Raw genomic sequence first — 26,713 nt, 5'->3', positions numbered from 1 at the left:
AAAAATGAAAATGTTAAAGATGACTGGTTGTTTATTCAAAGACTAAACGTCTGCAAGTTTCATTTTCTCAGTCAGAGCGAGTAGAAACTGTAGAAATGTTTTGTCCAGGAAGCTGTAAAATGAGAAGTGATCACCTGTCATCACCTGTCAACCATCTTTTCTTCTATTTAATCAAACATAGATGTAGACTTTAAATCACTTTGTTTTCTTTAACATCTGAACCGACACTGAGCAAAGTCAAACCCATGTTAATTGTTGCTCTACGTTTGTTAACCTTTTTACTCTGATGCTTTCAATGCTTATACAACAGTAATTGCTTGGAGGGGGTCTCACCCGGGGCGTAATTCAATGTAGAACCACTGACTCACTGAGTTACATTGCAAAATGGCACATAAACAAATGATTTATTTATTTATTTACAGTTCATGTTGGATTTTATTTTATGCGCTGCATATATTTTCTTGTGCGTGGAGAACGTGTGAGCAGTGCGCGCCATGAATTATTCCACTTCTAAAAGACTCCAGAGGAAACACTGATCACGCTGCACTGTTGGACGGATCTAAAACAGAAACAAAATCATCTGACAACTATTTCACCAAGACATGATGAGTTCACCTTCTGCTTCATCGTACTGGTCTACCTTTGTTGGGAACGTTTGTTGGAATAAATGTGGACTTTTACCACATTAGTTTAGTTGAACCAATAAGATCAAAATGATCCACAGATTTTACACGACTAATATTAATATACAAAGGCTGAAAAGAGACATGGATGTAAACTGGACATTTTGTGGAGATCTCAGGGAAACACTGACTCACTGATCTTGGTCATGTGAGCTTCCAACATTTCTCTGCAGCAGACTGTCACATTACATTATTGATTGGTTATATTCTGGTTTAGTTTTATGTTGGAGAAATGTACTACTTGGATTTATAGACTTTGACAGAAATCTCTCCTCACAATTCTATGTGATCAGTTTGTTTATTATTTTAACCAAACTTTATATTCATCGATCCAAAGTTTTAAAAAAGAAACCAACAATCCTTGAACTAACAGCAAATGTCAAACTATACAACTCTTCAATATCTGACAGCACTAACCAAAAGGCAACTTATGATTTATTTAAGCTTTACAATATTTACATGTAGTTATTTACTTCTCTACTGCACTCTGTCGTTGTAATACCACATACGTTATCCTCCATTGTGATACTGTTGTACACACAGAACAACTGTCCCACCTCTAATATATATGATCATCTGCAGTGATGTATTTGTGGATGTAACTGAAGAAGACTCATTCCAGCTCCAGCATGGATCTGATTGAGTCTCTGGTCTGACTGTGAGCTTTACAGTCGACAGCTTCATGTTTTATCTTCAGCTGCTTTTAAATCATCTTTTAGTCTCTAAACTCACCTGTTCCTACAGTTCACCACCAGTTCTACAAACAGGAAACACTCACCAACCAATAACCAATGACAGATAAAGCAGCTGCTGCTCGCTCCAACACAATAAACATGTGGATGAAACTAGTGTTAATTTCGTCAGACGAGACGAGACTAAATATGTTCGTCAACGACCTTTTTTTCCATGACTAAGACGAGACGATGACGAGACTGCACCATTGTCCAAAAACGCTGACTAAGACTAAATTAACATCCATTATTGTTGACGAAAAAAGACGAGACTAAAATGTTTTGCATAAAATAAAAACTAAGATAAAATCTCTCTTCAGTTTCGTCTACAATTGTCTCTACTTTTTCATCGTGAGATAGAATACCGTAAATTCCGGACTATAAGCCGCTACTTTTGTCACTTGCTTTGGACCCTGCGGCTTATACAACGGCGGATGGATCTTTACAGCTAACGGTCACCAGGGGCGCACTATCATGTCATAGACGATGACACGAGGATTAAGAACTGACTTTTCTGGTATAGTAGGCTGGTTATTTAGATACAGTAAACGGCCGTGTTACTGCACCTTTACTGCTGTGTTGGCTGTTTTCGAAAAAGATGCTGGTTATTTTGTTGAGCAGCCGGGTTACTGCACTTTTGCTGCCGTGTTACAGGCAAGCACTTTTAAAAACGAATTAAATTTAGCCATTTAACGTTATTGCCTCGTCAAGCGTTGTAAGCTTTGTTTTTTGTTATACTGCACTAATACGGTACTATGACTGCAGGAAGTGCGCTAGGAGCGCACCGTTGTATTATTTGTGCACTGCACGAATGCTGTTTGTAATGTCAAAGATGTGAAAGTTTGATCGATTGATTTTTTGTTTGATTGATCGAAAGATTTATGTTTGTCAAATGTAAATAAATGGGACGCTTTGCGTTTCCAAACAGTCATTTCTGTCCCGATCCCTCCGTGGTAGAAGAAACTCTTACGGTAATTAAACATTAAAACACCAGCAGTTTATAGTCGGGTGCGGTTTATAGTCGGGTGCGGCTTATATATGGAACAATCTGTAGTTTCCCCAAAATTTAGCTGGTGCGGCTTATATTCAGGTGCGCCTTATAGTCCGGAACTATTCAACTGTTAGGCCTTCAAAATATTCCGAATGTGTTCGTGCTGTTGCTGCCAGCCTGTGGCTATGCTGCCAACATGTGGCTGCAACATGAAACTACATGGAGCAAGAACACCCATAGATAGACAGTAGCAAACACCTGAGATTTCTGCCAGAGTGGGTGCAGACGTCGACATGCTAGGTAGAAGGAAGAGGCTCGATATTTGACTGAAATGGTTATCAGAAATAATCTCAGAAATAATTTGTTATATAAAAAAAAGACTAAAATGTTTTGACTAAAACTTGACTAAGATATATTGAGTTTTCTTTTGACTAAAACTAGACTAAAATGACGAGACTTTTAGTCGACTAAAACTTGACTAAGATACCTTGAGTTCTCTTTTGACTAAAACTAGACTAAAATGACGAGACTTTTAGTCGACTAAAACTTGACTAAGAAAAAAAGATACGTGAATGACTAAATATGACTAAAACTAACAAGGACATTTGGCACAAGACTAAGACTAAGACTAAATTAAAAATAGGTGACAAAATTAACACTAGATGAAACAGGAGTAAAAACATCTGGAATCTACTGTTTCTACAGAGACAAGAGAAGACATGGAACAAACATCTACACAACAACAGGAAGGACTGTTGATGCTGGCAGGTTGACATGTGTCTGAATCATTCATGAGGGACTGGACTTGATTTGTTGGAGCTCTGTGAAGAGTTGAAGTGCAGCTCTGTTGATGGTCTTAAATGGAGACCATGTGGATGAAGCTCTCCTCTCCACCTCCCAGTAACATGGTCCAGTCAGAGTCTGCTTCAACCTCTGGATCATCAGGACACAGCTCATCCTCTCACAACACACACCGTCCTGTTTACCACTGTGAGTCCTTCCACCTGTAGAGAGGAGGAGAAAGAAGAGAGGAGGTAAAGGAGTGTTTCCAGAGTCTCCCTTCATCATCACATCCAGTAGAAAGAGCAGCAGGGACTTCAGTCCTGTTCAGAGCAGCAGTGGAGCAGCTGTGGAGCTCAGCCAGCTTCCTTTCAGCTTCATGTTAACGTGTTGGAGTGAACACACACAGACCTGCAGAGACTTTTAGCATCAAGTCTGTTTCCTCTGCAGATTTGACTAATAAACTGCTGAGAGTCCTGAACGCTTCATTACTGCACCAACACTTTAGTGATGGATTTACTGCTGCTCCATTTAAACAAAGATCAGCTGACTAATAAACATGGAGGCTGTCATTGAAGAGATCTGATCAAACTAATGACACATGTGATGACTCTGCTCATGGTTACTAAATGTAATGCTGGTTCTGTGATGTGCAGGCTTCAGTCAGACTGATCTCAGAGCTGTGATCAGTTGTTGATCAGATCTGATGAATGACCACCACTGTCTCTATACATCTTGGAAGGCTGTCAGCTGGAATCCAGCTTTATTTCCTGGACACATCAACACAACAACAACAGTCGTCTTCACATCAACTCAAACACATGATCACAACAAGCTTCTGGCTCATCTGATTGGCTGACTGTTGTCTCTCTCTCTGTCTTTCTGTCCAATCCTGAAGCCTGTCTCCATTCTCCTCTCACAGCTTCACTGAGAAGCTGCAGGTTTACAGGAAACACTGGATCTTTGATACTAACTGTGTTTAGGACAATACTGATGAAAGCAGCATGGACTGACTGGAACCCTCTACTCACCACAGAGTCTCCAGTTTATAGTCTGGACTCTTCACAAGATCAAGAAGCTGCTTCACATCTGAATCCTTCAGGTTGTTGTTATACAGGTACAGAAGTTTCAGATGGGAGGGGTTGGACTTCAGAGCTGAGACCAGAGAATCACAGCTGATCTCTGACAAACTGCAGTCACTCAGTCTGAATAAAGAATAAAAGATGAAATGATTGATGATCAATCAGATGTGTTGAGGTTTTAAATGTGTCCTCATCAATGTGTGTGTTGACCAGGAATGAAGCTCAACATTATACAGTTATTTAAATGAGTTTGTATTTGTCTTCATTTTGAGGAACAATAAAGTTTTACATAAAATACATTAAATTCAGTTGGTGATTAAACATATCAGATAGGGCTGGGCGATATATCACATTAATAAATATATGGATATATGTTTTAATGTGATACGGTATTTAAACTATATCTCGTATATGGATATAGTTCAAATTAGCGCTGTGATCCTTGCTCCATCAAGCTGCTGACCCGGAGCTCTCTGCACTGCTCCCCCCGTCCCTCCTCTTTCATGCACAGAGGAGGAGCAACAACGTCTGCAGAGTGTGTGGAGGAGAAATTGGTTAGTAAAAGAAAAAGCAGTGGCTCAGTAATTTGGAGATGGTTCAGATTCAAAGTATCAGATGAGCAACAAAATGACGTTATATGCAGAGGTTGTGCTAGACTTTTTAGTTGTCTCTCATTTTGACTGACAGGGTCATAAAAATCCCGTCATAATCGATTTTTACCCGTCACTTTCATTTTTTAAAATGATAATAATGTAATTCAATAGCATTTAATTTTCATTAAAATATCATTAACTCTAAGTACTTTTTCAGTATTGACAGTATTGACTTTAAATGGTAGAAAAAACAAAGTTTGTGCTGCCGACACGTCTTGTCCGTACTGGGACCGGGACTGCTAGCGCTAACAGCTCTTAGACGTTACCGTAGGGTTGAAGTGCTTCGGTCAAGGACCACATTTTGATTTCAGAGGTGGGGGGGACACAAGTATTTTTAATAAAACTCTAATCTTTCAGTTGACTGTGTTTTCTAGTAGTTCTTCTAGTTTTCTATTGCTACTTTTAACTTTAATGTTCCCTTTTTTGGTTTGACTGCTTGTAAAGCATGTAGCAAAACATTATCACCCAATTCTGTGTTTCACCTTGTTAGTCAACTTCACTCCAACTCAGTACCACCAATGTTACACTTATTTATGGAATCTATGGTAAACAGAGCTCATTTACAAAGCAGCACCCAGTGGTGGGCAGGTCAAACTGGCATCACAGGTGGAGAGAAACTGAATCAAATGTCCATTATTCAGTGGAAGTAGTCAAGTATTACATTTGATTTGAAATTAGTGTCAGAGAGAAGTTTGATTCATCAGCACTTTCAATCAAACTAATAGACTTTACAAGATTATTGAGAGCTTTGTAAATGATGAGGAGGATCTTGAAGTGGATCTGCTGCTTTATTGGAGCCAGTGAAGGTGTTGCAGGATGGCTGGAACACATTTCTTTGAGGAACTTCCACTTTGACTTGTAAAGAAGTCTCTTATGTCCACTTTTCTTTTTGTAGACATCCTGGCTGCGGCTAATTACCAAACACACATCCACACATGGACACCGATTCAAAGGTTAATGTAAATGAAAGCTCTGATATTACAATCCTTCTAGCTGACGTGACCCAGGCAGAACAAAGGAACAATTTACAGTAGCAGATTAACAAGGACTCCTGACCGCAGACTAGCAGACCGGTGTGACAGCAAGGTGGAGTGACAGCGGGGACGGCCAATCACACAAGAGACGGCAGAGCCAATGGAGGAGCTTGTGGGCGGGGCTAAACTAAGGGAAACAGGCTTCAGCTTGAGCGGCCGTGCAAAAAACTGCAGTTCATCGAGTGACCGCTTGAGGCTGGCTCCAAAAGGGAGCAGATTGTCTTAGAAATTCCAGAAAAAAGGTTGCAATCTTACGGGGTGGCCACAGTTTTTGAGGTACACTGATATAAAATATATAAAAACGTAGGGATTTTTGTTGGCTTTCAGATGGTGTTGGTTTGATTTGTGTGGGACGTACGGTTTTTCCGTCACAGTTTAAAAAAACGGGCAATGATGGAAAATATTGGGCTAACGCGACCCCTGGTTATATGTAGATAGAGCCATGAACAAGATACAGCAAAGGGTGGAAGCACTTCAAATCCTTTTCACCACCTAAAACAGTGGCACAAACTGCAGTACGAAGAGTGTGTGAAACTGCACGCTGCAGAAGCCCCAGTCGTAAGCCATCCACAACCTGAAAAAGCTCCATATCAGGATATATATCGTATATCGATATTCAGCCTAAATATATCAGGATATGACTTTTGGTCCACATCACCCAGCAGTGTTGTGGGTAACGCATTACAAAGTATCGCATTAGAGTACTCTAATTACTTTTTTCGTGTAACTTGTAATGTAACGTGTTAGTTTCGTGCGTTAAGTAATCAGCATCTTCGTCATTTTTTTAAAAAAGTAATCCGTTACTTTAAGAATTTCTCCAGATAAGGAAAGAAAAATTCCGACTCCAGCTGCTTTCTGTCAGACAGTACTGTGCCACCTGTAGATGTGTCAGTGGAGGAGCAGCGCTGTGATGATGCGTCTGTGACCTGCTGACCTACGTTACCTGTGTGTGTGTGTGTGTGTCTGTGTGTGTGTGTGTGTGTGTGTGTGTGTGGACAGCTTTTGAATCGTGGAAGTACGCACATTATTTTCAATTCACCAGTGAAAAGGACAAGAACAACATGACGGTAAAACGCTCACTCTGCGTTGGTGAAAAGCTTCTGTCCATGGCAAAAAATTCCACTTCCAATTTAAAAAAATATCTTTTATCCAAGCACCACTCTATCACCCTGGTAGCAAAGCCTGCTGAGGAAGACCACGGTGGTGCACCAGCTGCAAAGCAACAGCGTCTGGGTTTTAGCTCAGCCTCAGCTAAAACTGTCTCTACCAGTGACGTTCACAAGCTTGTGGCCGGTTATGTGGTTGAGGAGATGCTTCCAGTTACAACTGTGGAGTCTCCATCTTTCCCTAAACTAATGAGTAAAATCCCAACGACACGTAACACAGAGGGAACAGTGCCTGACCGAAAAACCTTTGCAAGCTATCTGGACAAATCCTACCTAGATATGGAGAAAGAACTGAAAACAACCTTTGAAGATCTGGAATATGTTTCTAGCACGGCAGACTTGTGGACAGCTAATAATAAGAGCTTCATGGGAATGACGGCACACTGGATACATCCCTTCACTCTGAAGCTGGAGAAAGCTGCAGTCGCATGTAGGCGGGTGAGAGGACGGCACACGTATGACGTAACTGCCGGGGAGATTGAACAAATCCATGTGTCATATGGCCTTGGTGGGAAAGTGACAGCCACGGTCACTGACTATGGATCTAGTTTTGTTGAGGCTTTCCAGGTGTTTCACAAAACGGCCTCGGACTCAGAAACAGAGGAGGAGGAAGATGGGAATGAAAGTGTGACTATGGAGGATCTAAACAATGTACTGTCCAGCTGTGATGGTGATGGCAATGACAGTATGATCAGTCTGAATCTCATCTCCACCACTGACATAGAGAAATGGCTGTCTTCCAACAGTGACACTGGAGCAGTAACAGGAGAGCCATCGCTAAATGTTCAGCACTCTGGACCAAAGCCAGCAGATCAACATTAGCATCAGAAACTGTGGAAACATTCAGCAGGAGAAAGCTGCTGGTTGCCACGACGACCAGATGGACTCTTTTCATGAGGCTTTGTGCAGGGTCATAGACATCCCCATCACTGACCTGCAGAACTTATGCACCCAACTGGGCATCAGGTGCATTACGGACAGGGAGCAGCAGTTTATTAAAGAGTACTGCGTGATTCTCAAAGCGCTGGCCATGGCCCTGGATATTCTTCAAGGGGAGGAGAACTGCTTTTATGGAACTATCCTGCCGACACTGGAGGCCCTGATGGCTAAAACACTGGATCTAAAAGACAGTCTCTCCCGGATGACATCTGGCCTGCCTGATGTCATAGTTGAGGTAGTTGAGCTTTTTTCGTCTGTTTTTTGTTTTTGCTCATATCAAACAAACATTGATGAGATTTACACTGCAGGCTTTAAACTAATTTCAATACGCCTATATCTTGCAGGCCATAAAGAGACGCTTTGCATCCACGCTGGACAGCAAGGAGGCCCTGCTGGCTGCACTGACCATTCCTAAACTCAAACTGTGCTGGGTAAAGGATGAGGCTAAAAAAGACGCTGCCAAGGTGCTGCTTGCTGACGAGTGCCGTGTGCTGGAGCATCCACTGCTGGAGGAACTGTCACCTGCACCTGTCAATTCAATTTTATTTATATAGCATCAGTAACAATAAAAAATCGTCTCCAGACGCTTTACAAAACCCGGCCTGAAACCTCCAGAGCAGCCTGAAGGAGACGGTGGCAGGAAAAACTCCCTTTAACAGGAAGAAACCTTGAACAGAACCCAGCTCATATGGAGGAACCATCTGCCTAAGGCCAGCCGGGTACAGACAGAAGAAAGAGAGAAGAGAACAGCAAGATAAACATCCATCTGTCATAGATACACATATCTGACTAAAGCGTACATGTGGAATCTGATGATACAAACTGATGATGTTACATGACAGTTTGAAAATGGAAGAGGAATCACAGGCAGGTTGGAGAATTGTTCATTCAGCGGAGGAGACGACTTTTTTTCATTTACAGAGGACAGCCAGGTCTCAGAGTCAGTGGACACTCAAATTGCTGAGTATTTTAAGTCAGGTGTGGAGATCGATATGTTCAACAAGTTCCCCAGGATCAAGACAGTATTTCTGGGCTTCAATACTCCACCACCCTCCAGTGCACCCGTGGAGAGGCTTTCCAGCCTCAGGAGTCTCGTTCTTACTCCTAAGAGAAGTCGACTGTCAGACAGACGTTTCTAAAATCTTCTTCTGCTACATTTTAATCACTACTTTGAAGAGTAAATGGAAGTGGACGATGGTAAAGTGAATTTAGGCTTGTGACACTTGAATAGTATTTTCATAGTTCAGCTATTAGGCTATTTGTCATTTGCCTGTGTGCCAGTGAGCCATTTTATTGTTTGTGTTATTCGGCCTGTTATCATTTTTGTTTGACATAGAGGCAGCTGTAAAAATGTCTGTTAGATCGTTGACTGGTCGTTCATTTTTAATGGATGTGAATCTGCTACCTGTTTACCTCAGATTGTGTTTACTTCAGCTCAATTAAATGCACTTTCATAACTGCATTCAGGTTAAAACTAATTCAGGAGTTTCCTAATCTTGTTAGGTGCTCATATATAGGCTACCTGGGCTGGGTAGGTGTATATGAGTAGCAAACAAAATGAAACTCCTGAGATTTGATCATACACTATATTACCAAAAGTATTCGCTCACCCATTCAAATGATCAGAATCAGGTGTTCTAATCACTTGGCCTGGCCCCAGGTGTATAAATTCAAGCACTCAGGCATGCAGACTGTGAAACAAGACATTTGTGAAAGAATGGGCCGCTCTCAGGAGCTCAGTGAATTCCAGCGTGGAACTGTCATAGGATGCCACTTGTGCAACAAATCCAGTCGTGAAATTTCCTCGCTCCTAAATATTCCACAGTCAACTGTCAGCTCTATTATAACAAAATGGAAGCGTTTGGGAAAAACAGCAACTCAGCCACGAAGTGGTAGGCCACGTAAAGTGACGGAGAGGGGTCAGCGGATGCTGAAGCGCATAGTGCAAAGAGGTCGCCGACTTTCTGCACAGTCAATTGCTACAGAGCTACAAACTTCATGTGACCTTCAGATTAGCCCAAGTACAGTACGCAGAGAGCTTCATGGAATGGGTTTCCATGGCCGAGCAGCTGCAGCCAAGCCACACATCACCAAGTGCAATGCAAGGCGTCGGATGCAATGGTGTAAAGCACGCCGCCACTGGCCTCTAGAGTAGTGGAGACGCGTTCTCTGGAGTGATGAATCACGCTTTACCATCTGGCAATCTGATGGACGAGTCTGGGTTTGGAGGTTGCCAGGAGAACGGTACATTTCAGATTGCATTGTGCCAACTGTGAAATTTGGTGGAGGAGGAATTATGGTATGGGGTTGTTTTTCAGGAGCTGGGCTTGGCCCCTTAGTTCCAGTGAAAGGAACATTGAATGCTTCAGGATACCAAAACATTTTGGACAATTCCATGCTCCCAACCTTGTGGGAACAGTTTGGAGCAGGCCCCTTCCTCTTCCAACATGACTGTGCACCAGTGCACAAAGCAAGGTCCATAAAGACGTGGATGACAGAGTCTGGTGTGGATGAACTTGACTGGCCTGCACAGAGTCCTGACCTGAACCCGATAGAACACCTTTGGGATGAATTAGAGCGGAGACTGAGAGCCAGGCCTTCTCGACCAACATCAGTGTGTGACCTCACCAATGCGCTTTTGGAAGAATGGTCAAAAATTCCTATAAACACTCTCCTCAACCTTGTGGACAGTCTTCCCAGAAGAGTTGAAGCTGTAATAGCTGCAAAAGGTGGACCGACATCATATTGAATTCTATGAGTTAGGAATGGGATGGCACTTCAGTTCATAGAATGAGTAAAGGCAGGTGAGCGAATACTTTTGGTAATATATTGTATGTTCTAACTGATCAAAACATAATTCATGAATAAAACGCTCTGTGGCATATTGCTGACTGTCTTTCCTGGTATTGTTATCCTGCAGAGTTCATTTGGTTGGATGACTGACGTTATTCATTGTCAGGACTTCTCTGTGCATTTAAAGGAGGCTGTGTGTCTGTGTCGCTGAGTTGCAGCATGTGTGAGGCGCTGCAAACGGCTTTTAATGTTTGGTAACGCACGAGTACTCTAACGCGTTACTTTTATTCATAGGTAACGCTGTAACGTAACAGATTACTTTTAATTGATGGTAACGTAGTAACCTAACTAACTACTTTATAAAGTAACTATACCCAACACTGTCACCCAGCCCTAATATCAGATCTACAACAGTAACAGACAGTGAACTCACCCCAGTTCCTCCAGTCTACAGTCTGGACTCTCCAGAAAACCACACAGCTGCTTCACTCCTGAATCCTTCAGGTTGTTGTCACTCAGGTTCAGATGTTTCAGATGGGAGGGGTTGGACTTCAGAGCTGAGACCAGAGAATCACAGCTGATCTCTGACAAACTGCAGCTGAACAATCTGAATAAAGAATAAAAGATGAAATGATTGATGATCAATCAGATGTGTTGAGGTTTTAAATGTGTCCTCATCAATGTGTGTGTTCACCAGGAATGATTATCAGCAATGGAATCAGCAACGCATTAGATACCGCCATCTATCCAAAACATTATCACAGAGTTTATAACAAAGTATTAGTTTGTATTATTTACATTTATATTTGATTTATAAACTCACTTCGGACCAACTAGTCGGGGGTCCCGGTACTGTCTGCGGTTGAGCACTAACCGCTTTTAGCCTGTACCAAAGACTTATTGGACCAAAGATGTTTAAATGTTTAAAATAATCTTAAATTAAAAATATATATTAATATCTACGTGGTCCTCTGTTGAGTTCAGTGTTGGAACTAAACGAGAAGTGAGTTATATCAGTAAAGATTCATTTTCCCTAAAGGAAAGATATAGCTCACTTGGCCCAAAGCCCAGATTTCCCATTTTCCCGGTGACACTTAAAGGCACCATGCATTTGTGGATCTGTGGATCTGAGCAGTGTGAAAATAGTCTCAAAACTCCGTGTGCGTGCGCAGCCTGATCTGTCCGTATCTGCTGATCCGTATGCGTAGGCTTAGACACTCGTAAGACAGGAAGTCTTTTGAAAACGAAAAGGATGAGCTTTGTGAAGTTGAACCATCTGATTTGTGAATTTGCAAAACAATCACACACGTTCAGATAGCTAGGTACACATTAGTGAATGTCATGTTTCACGTGTGGATCATGGAACATGCATTTGTGACCATTTGGAGACTAATTTCACTCCATAAATGAAGCTCAACATTATACAGTTATTTAAATGAGTTTGTATTTGTCTTCACTTTGAGGAACAATAAAGTTTTATTTAAAATAAATTAGATTCAGTTGGTGATTAAACATATCAGATCTACAACAGTAACAGACAGTGAACTCACTCCAGAGTCTCCAGTCTACAGTCTGGACTCTCCAGAAAACCACACAGCTGCTTCACTCCTGAATCCTTCAGGTTGTTGTTACTCAGGTCCAGATGTTTCAGATGGGAGGGGTTGGACTTCAGAGCTGAGACCAGAGAATCACAGCTGATCTCTGACAAACAGCAGTTCCACAATCTGAATAAAGAATAAAAGATGAAATGATTGATGATCAATCAGATGTGTTGAGGTTTTAAATGTGTCCTGATCAATGAGCTGTTCTCTAAAATGAGTAGAGTGACTTTGTCCTTGTGTTATTGTGGATCTTCATCATGTCAGCCTTCTACAGACATCATCCAAACGTCAGCACAACATTCAGACAACTATTCATGTCAACACAGATCAATAAGATGCTGCTGACCTCATTACAGGATCAATATCTCCTCCTCACACATGTTGGACTACAAACTGTTGATTAGTTCTTTGATTCCAGGACCTTCTTCTTCCTGGATTTGGTGTCTCAGGAGGTTTGTGTCATTCAAATGTTAAAGGACAAGTTGACATGTTCAAGTGTGTCTTCCAACAACAGTCACATGTCATATGGACATTACAGAGTTCTTCAGATTCCTGCTGTCCACACTGACTGTGAAGTGGTCTCTTCCTAACACAACTCCACTGTTCAGCTGACACTAATATGAAGCTTCAGCAGTCTGACTGACACTAATCAAAGTTCCTCTTTGAGTTCCTGTCCCTCCACTGCAGCTCAGCAGGAAACACTGTGGAAACACAAAGATACTGACTGGATGTGCTGAAGAACAAGATGAGTTGAAGATCAACTTTACAATCATTCATCCACACAACAACACTGTGGATGTTGTCCTCCATCTTGTCTCATTGGAGTCAGACTAGAAGGGGACGTCTCCACAGACAGTATGGACAGAAAGAATGATTAGTGACACCAAGAACTCTGTTAATGATAGGGGTGGAACGGTCCACACAAGTCACGGTTCGGTCCAACAGGAACAAAGAAACAAAAACTCACACATGTAGAAAACTAGCTTTATTCATTGATTTTGAGCAGACACCAATAGAGTGAAAAAACTAAAAACCACCTCCTGTTGTAAAAGTAAAAACTAGAATCAAACATCCAACTAATGCATTAGGAGGGTTCTCATACCATTCATTCATTTTGTTCATACAGAGGAAAAGAAAAAGCACAATTTCTTGTAGGGATAAACTGAGGTAGTCAGGTAGCAACTGGCAACTTTGGTAACTTGATTAGAAGAAACTAACTCAACTAACTTGTTGCACACACGTTTTTTTTCCTCGCACCAGTGACAGACATATCGGGGTGATGCCGTCTTATGTGCGTTAGCATGTTTGATGTGTTTCCAGCGACGTACCGCACCTCCGCCAAACATCGTCGGCAGACAGTCTTTGTCCGGTCCACCACTCGCGTGCCATCACCGTTATGTTGCACCGGGAAACCAAAGTGTTCCCACACTGGTGATTTAAATGAAGTTGATCCAGTCCGAGTCTGTGATGAAAGGGCGAGGCTGAAGGTAATGGCCCAATATGGAAGCAGACAGGTGAAAGAAAGATGGAGTCTCCACAGGCAACCCGCCTGAGACGACGTCCGACCGACAACTTGTCCCGGTACCGGCAGTGTTCCAGATAAATCCTCACGGTCCCGTGTAGAAACAGCAAGGCTCAGCCACAGAGTTAGCTGCTTTAGCTACGCAGCGGCTAATGCTCCATTCACTTAGCTAGCGAATGCTAATGACGCGAAGAAGCTAGCGAAACGTGCACAACTCCAAAGAAACTTGGAGCAGAAATGTCTCTAGTTGTCCCCAATCAGGCGTAGCTCAGCTGTCCAGGTCCAGAATGTGGAGCAGACAGTCCTCTAGATACTGAAACTACCACTTTATCTCATTACATTACATTACTGCCAGGTGACTCGTCGGCGCTCGTTCCGATCGTCTCTCGTTCTCGTTCATTCTCTAGTTCATTTTTACACTCACTCTCTCTTCCGGTCTGACCCCACCAATCACACACCTTTGACCAATCAGGGACCAGTATTACTCTCTTTCTCCATTGGTACTTCCTCTGTCACCATGAGCTCTTTCAAAATAAAATCAAAGATTTAATAATGCACTTCTGTGTCTTTAAAAAAAACATTTCAAACTTATTTATTACATTTTTAACCCATTCATCAAACTATTTTAACCTTCATGAAATGTTATTTTAACACTTTTAATAACAGTTTGAACTAAAACATATGTAACCCAGGTCCCATGTAGTTAAATATAAAGCTAGAGTGGTTAATACTATGAGACTGGGCCTGGGCTCCTTGTAGAAAGATACAACTATTTTATATGTCACTTTTATAACGTATGTAACTCTAATAATATAGGTTACTTTAATAAATGACCACAACTCTACTTTAAATGCAATAATCCTCCTCCTCAGGTATTTATTTACTAAATGAAATAAAATGTAAAGGTTTTGATTGTCCAGTAAAAATAAAATGCAATATGTAAATAAAGAGGTTTTCAAAATAAAATTCTCAGGTTCTCTTGGTTTCACACCTTTCCTTTAACTTCAAGACCAAACTATTTGTAAGATACTCTTCAAACTAACTCTGATCTCTTTAGGATCTTCAAGTCACCTTTAAAACAGTGTGCTTTAATTCACAACTCTAAACTCAATATTAACCTGTGGCCCACACACATTCATTTATAAAACACACTCTATTAATGAGATTTGAACCGTTGCAGGCCTGTTGATGAAGCTTGTGTGCGGTGGGGCCTGAAAACTAGAACTCTAACCCTAACCCTTTACACTAGAACAGTTAGATATAGAACAAGATACAAGCAGACGCATCATATTCACCTCTTCAGGTCACACAGAAGTTTATATCAGGACCAACGAGTAGTCAACCTCCACCACTAAACTTAAATGCTCCCCACACCACCAAGCCTCCGTCTTAGCTCTCTGGTCCATAGCGTCTGTCTCTCTTGTTGCATGCTCACTACACATCACACTAACCTGCACCATTAGTCCCTCACTTACACAATTCATTGACTCTGATGGGCTCGTGACTTTGATAACCAATGACAACACAGGAATGAAATGATTGACGTATGACAGCTAACAGGTTAGGTTACACACGTAAACCACCACCACATTGCAGTCTAATTCACAGACTGTTCATTTAGGTCTCATCAAGTAAGGCCAAAATGGCTTCCATGCTTTCTCCTAAAAAGTTGGTGCACTCCATCTGCTAAGGTGAATCTGTTCCATCCTAGAAACAAAAAACATTTCATGGAGCCACCTCTTAAAGCAAGGCGCTGATGGAGACTTCCAATGAAGTAAAATCAGTTCTTTGGCTGCTACCGTGCCCGTTTTGAGAACCTGCTCACAGTGGGAAGGGAGGGTTGATATCCTTCCAGAAGAACCAAAGATAGCCAGGTTACAGTCCGGTTGAATATTTATTTTATATTGCCTAGAGAACCAGTTAAATATGTCGCTCCAAAGGTTGTCCAGTGCTGGGCAGTACCAGAACAAATGTGAGAGTGAACCTTCAGCTCTGTTACATCTATGACACATGGAAGACACTGATCCACATATTCTATTAAGTTTAGTTTTGGAATAATGCAGTCTATGTATGACTTTAAACTGAATGAACTGATATCTGGAGTTCATAGAACACTTCTGTACATTGGATTAGTTGTTTAAAAAATGTAATGGTAAATAAACAGGGAGGTTTTGAAAGAGTTACAAGAACCTTGGAAGTGCAACCATTTTAATGGCATTAATGCAGCCAATCATTGAGAGAGGGAGCAACTTCCAGTTTCTAATACTGGCTTTAAGTTCATCCACCATGTCCAAAGAATTCAATTCCAGTAAAAGTTTGGGGTTTCTGGAGATCTTAAGGCCAAGATAATTAATATGAGTAGTAGCTCATTTAAATGGCAAAGATTTCAAGAAAGTAGGACACATGTTAGTCAATGGCATGAACTCACACTTGTCCCAGTTAACTGTGTCCCAGACAATCTACTAAATGATTTTCTATAATCCAGGAGGTTGGGAACTGAGACCATTGGGTCTGATAAACAAATCAATAAATCATCAGCATACAGATTAACAAGGCTTTCAGCATCACCAAACTTTACACCATGAATACCTGGGTGACCTCTTATACCTATAGCAAGTGGTTCCAAGGTGATATCAGAAAGAAGAGGAGAAAGAGGGGCGTCCTGCCTCACACCCCGCTGTAACTCAAAGGGCTGAGATGTGTCTGAATTAGTGAGAATAGAAGATACTGGTTTAAGGTCAATTATTTTCACCCATTCAATCAAAATTTCTCCAAATCCAAATTACTTCAGTGTCTTCAGCATGTACGGCCATTCCATCTGATCAAATGTCTTCTGGGCGTCAAGAGATAAAACAGCAGCCTGTGTACTTTATCCTACCACTGAGTAGTGTTGTTTTTGGCGGCCTGTTTTAATTTTAGTTTTAGTCTAGTCTTTGTGTCAAGCTGTCATTTTAGTTTTTATTAGTTTTAGTCATGTTCATACTCTTTTTAGTCTAGTCAAGTTTCAGTCAACTAAAAGTCTGAGCATTTTTTTAGTCAGTCTTATTTTAGTCAGAATTATCCATGACTATTTTCGTCTAGTTTTAGTCAACGAAAACTGATGACATTTAGTCTACATTTAGTCAAGTGCAAAGGCTAGTCACATACGTTTGGCTCACTCGTTTTCAGCTCCAGGCTAACGTTAAAATGAGACACATTCACCACAGCCTCATGAGTTGGCATGAGCTTTCTAAAATAGAAAGTAACGTTACGTTAATGTCTTGACTTACCTCAATTTCTTTATGTAATGCCTTGAGATGTCTCTTCAAGTTTGTTGTGTTCTTCCCTGCGATTTTGTGGCCGCACTTCTCCCTATCTTTCACCACAAGACATTCGGTTTTATTTTCCACTTCTATGTATTTAAAGTTTTTCCAAATGTCTTCTCTTCTTCTTCTACCAAAAAACCCCGGCTGGCCGGCCATCGTTCCCTTTCTCTGTCTCCCGCAGCATCCCCAGGGCCTCGGTGTATCCACGCCGCTGCTGCATCACATCGGGCGTGTAGTCCGGGAAAATAAGCACCTTGTTGCCTTTGTACTCCAGTTGTCGTTCCCTCCGGAGGCCAAGTATGAGCTCCTTCTCCCGATAGAAGTGGACCCTGGTGATGATGGCTTAGCGAGGCTCAGCTCCAGCTGTGGGCGGCGGCCGCAGGGTCCGGTGCGCCCGGTCGATAACCACCGGTGACCCAACGATGTCTTCTCTGAAAAGCTTCGTAATTAATGCCTCGATGAATTCTGTTGGTTTACCCCCTCTTCATGCTCAGGAATGCTGATAATCTTAATATTGTTGTGACGGGACCGGCCTTCAAGGTCATCCATTTTGAACTTGAGCGCGTTGTTCTCGTCCTTCAGGCCAGAGACCGTCTTCTCCAAGCAGGTTATGTGGTTCTCGTGATCCAGAACTCGCTCTTCCACCGTTTCAACCTTCTCCAGTAGTTCTCTTTGAGAGCTCTGCACCACCTCTAGTGTTTGCTCTAATTTATCAAACCTGCCGTTGATATGTTCAAGGATCTTGACAGAAACTTTCTCCCAGATTAAAGGCAAATGTTCAGTGTCGCTGTCGCCTGAATCATGACCTAGCCGGCTACCGCTAGCACTGTTAGCATCAACGTTAGCAGAAGCTGAGGAAGGTCCAGGCCACTCGACGTTTTTGGGCGACTTCTTCGGCATGTCGTTGCATAAACATAACTGGTTAAGCCCCCAGTGTTCACAGTTTCTCCAGAGGCTGATGAAATTATGTATAAGACTGTCAAAATAATAATTTTACCACTGGCACGGAAGAGCCCCCTGAAAGCACATCTACTCCATGAGCTTCTCACCAGCGCCCCCGGTTTATAAACCGAGAGCTAGCTAGCGTTAGCTATAAACTATCAAAACGGTGTGTTCCCATAGCATTGCTAACGTTGTAAACTGGAGGGTCAGTATTAGTGTCTTTATTGATGCTTGAACGATACACAAGCCTCCAGTCACTAGGTGGCAGCAGAGCTCAAACTGATCAACAGCTGTGTTGCCAGATCTCGTGAGACAAATAAGCAACCAGGCCTGTGATAACAAGCCCACGGTTCACAGTTTATTTATGTTTTCTCTTCCTGAGCTTCAGGAACTTTATATTTCTCCCAGTCTTTGATATATTTCTTCCCGTATTTCAACCACTTTGTCCCGGGCATTTGTTCCTCAAAACCTCTCCTAAAGCCCACCATCATCCACGCGTATTTTCAATTAAACGTCCTAACTAGAAACAAACAGATTGTCCTGCTCTGCCTCTGATTGGCTCGTACCAGTGGCGGCTGCTGGTCTTTCAAATAGGGGAAGCCCAGTTTTGTAAAATTGGCCAATTATTACATCATTAAATTTAACAGGGTTACTAATTAATTCTCCTTATATTGTATAGGCCTATGTATATAGTTATTATTAGTTAATTACGGAAGCCCTTAACAGCCATGCATTCATACATTTTATTTCCTCCGTTTTCCCGAGATAACGGGATCATTTTCTCGAGATCTCGTGATAATGAAGCTTTGTTTTCCCGAGATAACGATATAATTAATTCGAGATCTCGGGAAAACAAAACAATATTGTAGTAGGCTATATTAAATCATTGCAGGAAACATCATTCAGTGCAGCAATGTCAGAGGAGCAGGAGCATATTGATAACCGCGTCACATATCTTTTCAATCAAGGCCTGACACAGGCTGAAATAGCATTATGCCTTGCTATTACAGACAATAGACACCTATCACACTGTCATCATCTCCAGATCAAGAATTAATTATATCATTATCTCGGGAAAACAAATGAAGTTATCTCGTTTGTACTGCCCTCGCAGTGCGTATGCTTGTGCACAGCTAGACAGTCAGCTAACGAATGAAAGTCCTTCAATAAACAACAAGGCTGGACTTTTCTCGTCCTTTAATGAAGTCCTCTTTGTTATTTTTTCTCCCGTAAAACTGAAAATTATTACAGATAGAAACACAACTGTTAAACACTGAACAAGCAAAGCAATGTATAAGTACATTTCAATTAGCATCTCTAATCAAGACAAAATGAATGAGTTAGCATCTGCTGAAAGCTAGCAAAGTACGTTTTTCGCCAACATAAGAAATGAAGTCTCCATCAAACATTCCTCACAAAAATACACAAGCATTTAACAACTGCCTACATATACAGTAACACTTACAGATAATTATTTTCCAAGGCAAAAGCGTCGACAACACTTCAACAATAATGATTAGCGTCTGCTTTGCTCTTCTGAGCTAACTCGACTCAGCGGCGCATGCAGCAGGTAAACACAACACGGCACAACATAGCTGGAAATGAAATGAAAGAGCGCTCACACCAACGCGGTTTCTCTAAACCAAAGAAAGGAGCTCTCACTCTGACGCGGTTTCTCTAAACCAAGAAATATAGACTTTTTAGACTTTTAACCTGCTCAATTATTAACTTATTTAACTTAACATTTTAACATTTTAAGGCAGCACATCGTTATCTCGGGAAAACGGAGGAAATAAAATGTATGAATGCATGGCCGTTTAGGGCTTCCGTACATAATGAAAATATCTGCTTGACAATTTATTATGGATCTGGGAACAAGCCTAAATAAGCAACTACACTTTAGAAACAAGACCCAAAAAAACACGACCTGTGACTACCAATATTTGTAAGAGACTTTACAGGAAAACAAGCCCAAAGTCACTTATAATAAGCTGACTTGGCAACGCTGTCAACAGGCTGCCTGTTCAACCCAGTAGAAGAAGAACACAGGAACACAGGTGTAGAGCTGATGGAGGGTATCAGAGGGTATTTATCTTTAGAACTGTGTTCATGTGCATAGATCACCTTTTTACTAAATATGAAGCGACTGGTCTAATTCTAGGCTCAGTTTGTCAGTCCCCTGTGAATTTCCATGGATTGATAACAGGCACCTTCAGCATCAGCATCAGGTCAACAGGTATCACCAACAGGCCGCTCATTTTATGAGCACATCATTGACTTTCCTTCTCTGGTCCGATGCTGTAGTCATGTCCCATCATGTCACGTCTTTTACGTCTTGTCATCCGAGGAGGTTAAAAAAGTAACGAGCCTGTTTTTACAATGTAAGGAGTAGAAAGTACACATATTTGTGTACAAATGTAGTAAAAGTAAAAAGTCATCAGAAAAAGAAATACTCAAGTAAAGTACAGACACCTGAAAAATCTACTTAAGTACAGTAACAAAGTATTTGTACTTCGTTACGTCCCACCTCTGGTGATCACGTTATCACTTCCTGTTCAACCACAGGAACAAGCTGTTACAGCTGATGAATGAATGAATGAACACTTCTACTTTACCAGTTATGGGCTCATTGTATTGATGTAGACACAACAGCAAAATAAAAAAGGCTCTCTCTCCAGAGGGGCAGCTCAGCTACTAAGGGCAAACGGGCTGTTTCCTGAGCAACAATAGCCCGTACCTGTGCACGTCTGATGACTGAGGAGATACCTGCTGATGTTCAGGAACATGATGCTCCTTCATTTAAACTCTTTGAGCTCCTTTTCTATCTGACAGTCCTGACAAGAGAACTCATCTAAACTGGATCTCCATTCTTCAGAAGCCTGAGAAGAAAATAAATGAAAACTCACATCAGAGTCTCCAGTTTACAGTTTGGACTCTCCAGTCCAGCAGACAGATGCTTCACTCCTGAATCCTCCAGGTCATTGTCACTCAGGTTCAGATGTTTCAGATGGGAGGGGTTGGACTTCAGAGCTGAGGCCACGACTTCACAGTGACTCTCTGAGAGTTCACAGCCACCAAGTCTGTCATGAGACAAATAAATAAAATCTGTTATAATGGAAGAAGACATTTCTATGAACATGATGGGTTTGATGAGTGGACAGTTGGACACATCATGTTGGACATTTTGTCTCCACATCAGTGGTTCAGCTCGTCTTCTCTGACTGTGTTTGACAGGAAACAATCATTCTCATCATCTCTCTCAGACCTTTGTTTAGTTGAATGTGCAGATGAACAGAATAAAACAGAAACCTGTCCTGCTTCACTTAAAACTGTATAAATTAATATAAAACAATAGAAAACAGAACATTCCTCTTGTAATAGTACAATAAGAAAAGTGCAAACAGAAAGTGTGAGGAAAAGTTGTTGCTTTGTTGTCTTCTGGTATCTTCTTCACAAGCAACAGTACCTCGACCAATGAGATGAGAGGGATTCCTGCTGTCAGCTCATTGGTCACAGAGCAGGAGACGGCCTGGGAATAAGTTTACCGTAACTGTTCATATAAAGCGTCCTGTTATTCATTCATTCCATTGACATTTTACACTATTTTGGATTCTCACGGTAATACGGGACAAAGTGCGTCCTGTTTCAGCTCCATACGGAACGCGTACTTTTGTTTCTAAATACGGGACGATTCCGTTTTTCAAGGGACGGTTGGCAACCCTAATCTGATCCCATCATGAGGACATCTGGATGAGACAAACATCTGGACTGTCTTCACTGTTTAATGGACTCTGGATCTTTTGACTGAGTTCAGCTCAGTGAACAGTTCCAGTTGGAAAGATGATCTCTGCTGTCGACCTGCTGCCGTCAGCTTCAGTCCACAAGTGGAACATTTAGTCTTTAGTCCAACACAAATGAAAGCTATCACTTGACAACCTCAGACATGGACATCATTCAGTATGAACATGGTGAAATATTTCCATGTGGAGGACACAGGACTGGCTCAACTTTAGTTGTTCAGCACAAACACAATGAACAAACAATCAGGTTGAATTCTTTTCACCATCAAGTCATCACAAAGATGTTCTCAGGGTTTTATCTGTCAAACTAAACTCTGACCTTTGTGTGTTTCACATCTCTTTAACAAGTCAGACTTCTACGGTTCTGCTCTTATATATTCAGACCTCTGAGCATTTCCTGCTTCAACTCTTCTCTACAGCAACAAGACAGGAAACAAATAGAAAGAAAGACATAAAAACAAGACCATGTGACTCGACTTCTCTCCTTAAAATGAAACGTTGAACTCAGTCAATAAAATGCTCCATTGATGGGTCAGTCTCTGTGTGGGATGATCAGTAGTTTACGGTGGCTCATGTTGATCTTAACAAGCTTTAGATAGATGTTGATGTGGAGCCACTTCACTGACTTCAGGATTATTCTGTACTCTACAAACAGCCTTCAATATCCTCTCATCATTGTAACGTGAGGCCTCAGAGGCTGCTTCAGCTAAACTAACTTACTGATGGAGAGAATAATAAGACAGAGAAATAGAAAGAAAAGAGTCAATAACTAGAAGAACAGCTTTAAACAGCTGGAGAACATCTGGGACTAAATACAACTGACTGTGATGTTTACAGTGAACAAGTGGAACACTGTTTGAAGAAGAATGAGAACGTCTGAAGAACTAAACTACTAATCTCCACTGATTGATTCTGTTAATGATCACATCAGGACTCACTCAGCCTTTCTGCAGTTCCTCACAGCTGGGATCAGTCTCCGTCGTCCCTCCTTTGATGTTCTGTACTGATTCAGGTTCAACTCATCCAGAACCTCCTCTGACATCTGCAGCATGTAGGCCAGAGCTGAGCAGTGGATCTCAGAGAGTTTCTTCTCTGATCTGTTCTCTGACTTCAGGAACTCTTGGATCTCCTGATGAACTGAGAGGTCGTTCATCTCCATCAGACAGTGGAAGATGTTGATACTTCTGTCAGGAGAGATTTCATCAGTGTTCATCTTTTTCAGGTTGTTGATGGTTCTCTGGATGATTTCTGGACTGTTCTTTCTATGACCTAGTAGACTCCCTAAGAGTCTCTGGTTGGACTCCAGAGAGAGACCATGAAGGAAGCGAACTAACAGGTCCAGGTGACCATTTTTACTCTCCAGGGATTTAATCATGACTTTGTTCAGAAATTCATCCAGAGGTGAGTTATTGTAGTTTCCTCCCAGGAAGTCCTCCAGCACCTCTGACTTCCTGTTGGTGTAACAGTGGATCATGTAGACTGCAGCCAGAAACTCCTGAACGCTCAGATGGACGAAGCAGAACACCTTGTCCTGGTACAGTCCTCTCTCCTCTTTAAAGATCTGTGTGAACACTCCTGAGTACACTGAGGCTGCTTTGATATCGATGCCACACTCTGTCAGGTCTGATTCATAGAAGATCAGGTTTCCTTTCAGCAGCTGATCAAAAGCCAGTTTTCCCAGAGACTCAATCATCTTCCTGCTCTCTGGACTCCAGTGTGGATCTGTCTCAGCTCCTCCATCATACTTGACCTTCTTCACTTTGGTCTGAACCACCAGGAAGTGGATGTACATCTCAGTCAGGGTCTTGGGCAGCTCTCCTCTCTCTCTGGTTTCCAACACATCCTCCAGAACTGTAGCAGTGATCCAGCAGAAGACTGGGATGTGACACATGATGTGGAGGCTTCGTGATGTCTTGATGTGGGAGATGATCCTGCTGGCCTGCTCCTCATCTCTGAATCTCTTCCTGAAGTACTCCTCCTTCTGGGGGTCAGTGAACCCTCTGACCTCTGTCAACATGTCAACACACTCAGGAGGGATCTGATTGGCTGCTGCAGGTCGTGTGGTTATCCAGAGGCGAGCAGAGGGAAGCAGTTTCCCCCTGATGAGGTTTGTCAGCAGCACATCCACTGAGGTGGACTCTGTAACATCAGTCAGGATCTCAGTCTTGTGGAAGTCCAGAGGAAGTCGACACTCATCCAGACCGTCAAAGATGAACACAACCTGGAACTCTTCAAAGCTGCAGATTCCTGCTTCTTTGGTTTCAGTAAAGAAGTGATGAACAAGTTCCACCAAGCTGAACTTTCTCTCTTTCAACACATTCAGCTCTCTGAAAGTCAATGGAAATATGAAGAGGATGTCCTGGTTGGCTTTGTCTTCAGCCCAGTCCAGAGTGAACTTCTGTGTTAAGACTGTTTTCCCAATGCCAGCCACTCCCTTTGTCATCACTCTTCTGATTGGTCCATGTCTTCCAGGTGAGGCTTTAAAGAGGTCTTCTTGTCTGATGCTTGTTTCTGGTCTGTGTGGTTTCCTGGATGCTGTTTCAATCTGTCTGACCTCATGTTCATCATTGACCTCTGCAGTCCCTCCCTCTGTGATGTAGAGCTCTGTGTAGATCTCATTCAGAAGGGTTGAGTTTCCTGCTTTAGCAATCCCCTCAAACACACACTGGAACTTCTCCTTCAGAGTAGATTTAACTTTACGTCCACAAACTGCAGCTTCAAGTCCTGAATGAAAAAGCAAGAAATAAGATGAATGAATAAACTCTCCAGTAAATATTCCAACATGTCATTGCTCTAAAGAATGAGTGTGTGAATATACACTATATTACCAAAAGTATTCGCTCACCCATTCAAATGATCAGAATCAGGTGTTCTAATCACTTGGCCTGGCCCCAGGTGTATAAATTCAAGCACTCAGGCATGCAGACTGTGAAACAAGACATTTGTGAAAGAATGGGCCGCTCTCAGGAGCTCAGTGAATTCCAGCGTGGAACTGTCATAGGATGCCACTTGTGCAACAAATCCAGTCGTGAAATTTCCTCGCTCCTAAATATTCCACAGTCAACTGTCAGCTCTATTATAACAAAATGGAAGCGTTTGGGAAAAACAGCAACTCAGCCACGAAGTGGTAGGCCACGTAAAGTGACGGAGAGGGATCAGTGGATGCTGAAGCGCATAGTGCAAAGAGGTCGCCGACTTTCTGCACAGTCAATTGCTACAGAGCTACAAACTTCATGTGACCTTCAGATTAGCCCAAGTACAGTACGCAGAGAGCTTCATGGAATGGGTTTCCATGGCCGAGCAGCTGCAGCCAAGCCACACATCACCAAGTGCAATGCAAGGCGTCGGATGCAATGGTGTAAAGCACGCCGCCACTGGCCTCTAGAGCAGTGGAGACGCGTTCTCTGGAGTGATGAATCACGCTTTTCCATCTGGCAATCTGATGGACGAGTCTGGGTTTGGAGGTTGCCAGGAGAACGGTACATTTCAGATTGCATTGTGCCAACTGTGAAATTTGGTGGAGGAGGAATTATGGTATGGGGTTGTTTTTCAGGAGCTGGGCTTGGTCCCTTAGTTCCAGTGAAAGGAACATTGAATGCTTCAGGATACCAAAACATTTTGGACAATTCCATGCTCCCAACCTTGTGGGAACAGTTTGGAGCGGGCCCCTTCCTCTTCCAACATGACTGTGCACCAGTGCACAAAGCAAGGTCCATAAAGACGTGGATGACAGAGTCTGGTGTGGATGAACTTGACTGGCCTGCACAGAGTCCTGACCTGAACCCGATAGAACACCTTTGGGATGAATTAGAGCGGAGACTGAGAGCCAGGCCTTCTCGACCAACATCAGTGTGTGACCTCACCAATGCGCTTTTGGAAGAATGGTCAAAAATTCCTATAAACACTCTCCTCAACCTTGTGGACAGTCTTCCCAGAAGAGTTGAAGCTGTAATAGCTGCAAAAGGTGGACCGACATCATATTGAATTCTATGAGTTAGGAATGGGATGGCACTTCAGTTCATAGAATGAGTAAAGGCAGGTGAGCGAATACTTTTGGTAATATAGTGTATCTTGGTTCATCTCTGGAGACATTAGTAAATGTCCCATTTCTCCAGCAGCTTCAATGTTTAGAGAAATCCTCTTACTGCTCTGCAGACAGTCAGCCAGCTCCTCCTGCTTCATTCTCCTCAGGAAGTTCATTGTGATCTTCACAAATAAATCTCTGCTGCTCCTCCTCTGCTCTTCATCCTCACCCTCCAACACCTCCTCATCCTCCCTCTGACTCTCTGAGCATTCTGGGTAATCTGGACTCAGAACCTTCTGGATCTTCTTCAGCTGGTTCTTCACAAAAGTGATGATGTTGTCCTCCAGCATCTGGAACAGAATACCATATGAATGACACAGGCAGACTGAAATCATGGAGACAAACATCAGATCCATGTTGGACACACTGACAATCCACTGGTCTACAAAGTGCAGCATGGAGATGATGGAAAGTAGTTGTTGTACATGTACAGACCAGAAAGATGGAGTCCAGCTGTGTCTGATGCTGCTGGGCAGACTGACCACTGAGAACCTCTGAGCTCTGCTGGTGGACTCTGTGGACCAATCATCAACAATTAGCTCTCATCATGTCTGTCCACACAGAGACAAACACAAGGTAAATGTCCCTGGAGTGATATGTGGATGTG

General features: G+C 42.3%; 1 protein-coding gene across 1 annotated transcript; it reads right to left on the bottom strand.

The window, feature by feature from the left end:
• Positions 1-17: 17 nt before the first annotated feature.
• LOC311509919 (NLR family CARD domain-containing protein 3-like) lies at positions 18-24,961 on the bottom strand. The gene is made up of 7 exons (XM_084575369.1): positions 24,868-24,961; positions 22,961-24,746; positions 21,129-21,302; positions 12,403-12,576; positions 11,286-11,459; positions 4,217-4,390; positions 18-3,409 (listed from the first exon to the last, which is right to left on the bottom strand). The coding sequence occupies exons 1-7, from the start codon at positions 24,869-24,871 to the stop codon at positions 3,388-3,390; spliced, it is 2,508 nt and encodes an 835-aa protein (XP_084431495.1). The 5' UTR covers positions 24,872-24,961; the 3' UTR covers positions 18-3,387.
• Positions 24,962-26,713: the final 1,752 nt, after the last annotated feature.

This window comes from Chelon labrosus (assembly GCF_963514085.1).
Source record: "Chelon labrosus genome assembly, contig: SCAFFOLD_31, whole genome shotgun sequence".
Taxonomy (NCBI): Eukaryota; Metazoa; Chordata; class Actinopteri; order Mugiliformes; family Mugilidae; genus Chelon; species Chelon labrosus.
Note: the sequence above shows the minus strand (reverse complement) of the source record. Positions and strands in the feature narration are given on the sequence as shown.

Coding starts and splice junctions, on each gene's coding strand:
- LOC311509919 (XM_084575369.1), bottom strand. Junction 21,303..22,960: donor AGGAACTGCAGAAAGGCTGA/GTGAGTCCTGAT, acceptor GTCTCATGACAG/ACTTGGTGGCTGTGAACTCT. Junction 11,460..12,402: donor TGTAGACTGGAGACTCTGGA/GTGAGTTCACTG, acceptor TTCTTTATTCAG/ATTGTTCAGCTGCAGTTTGT.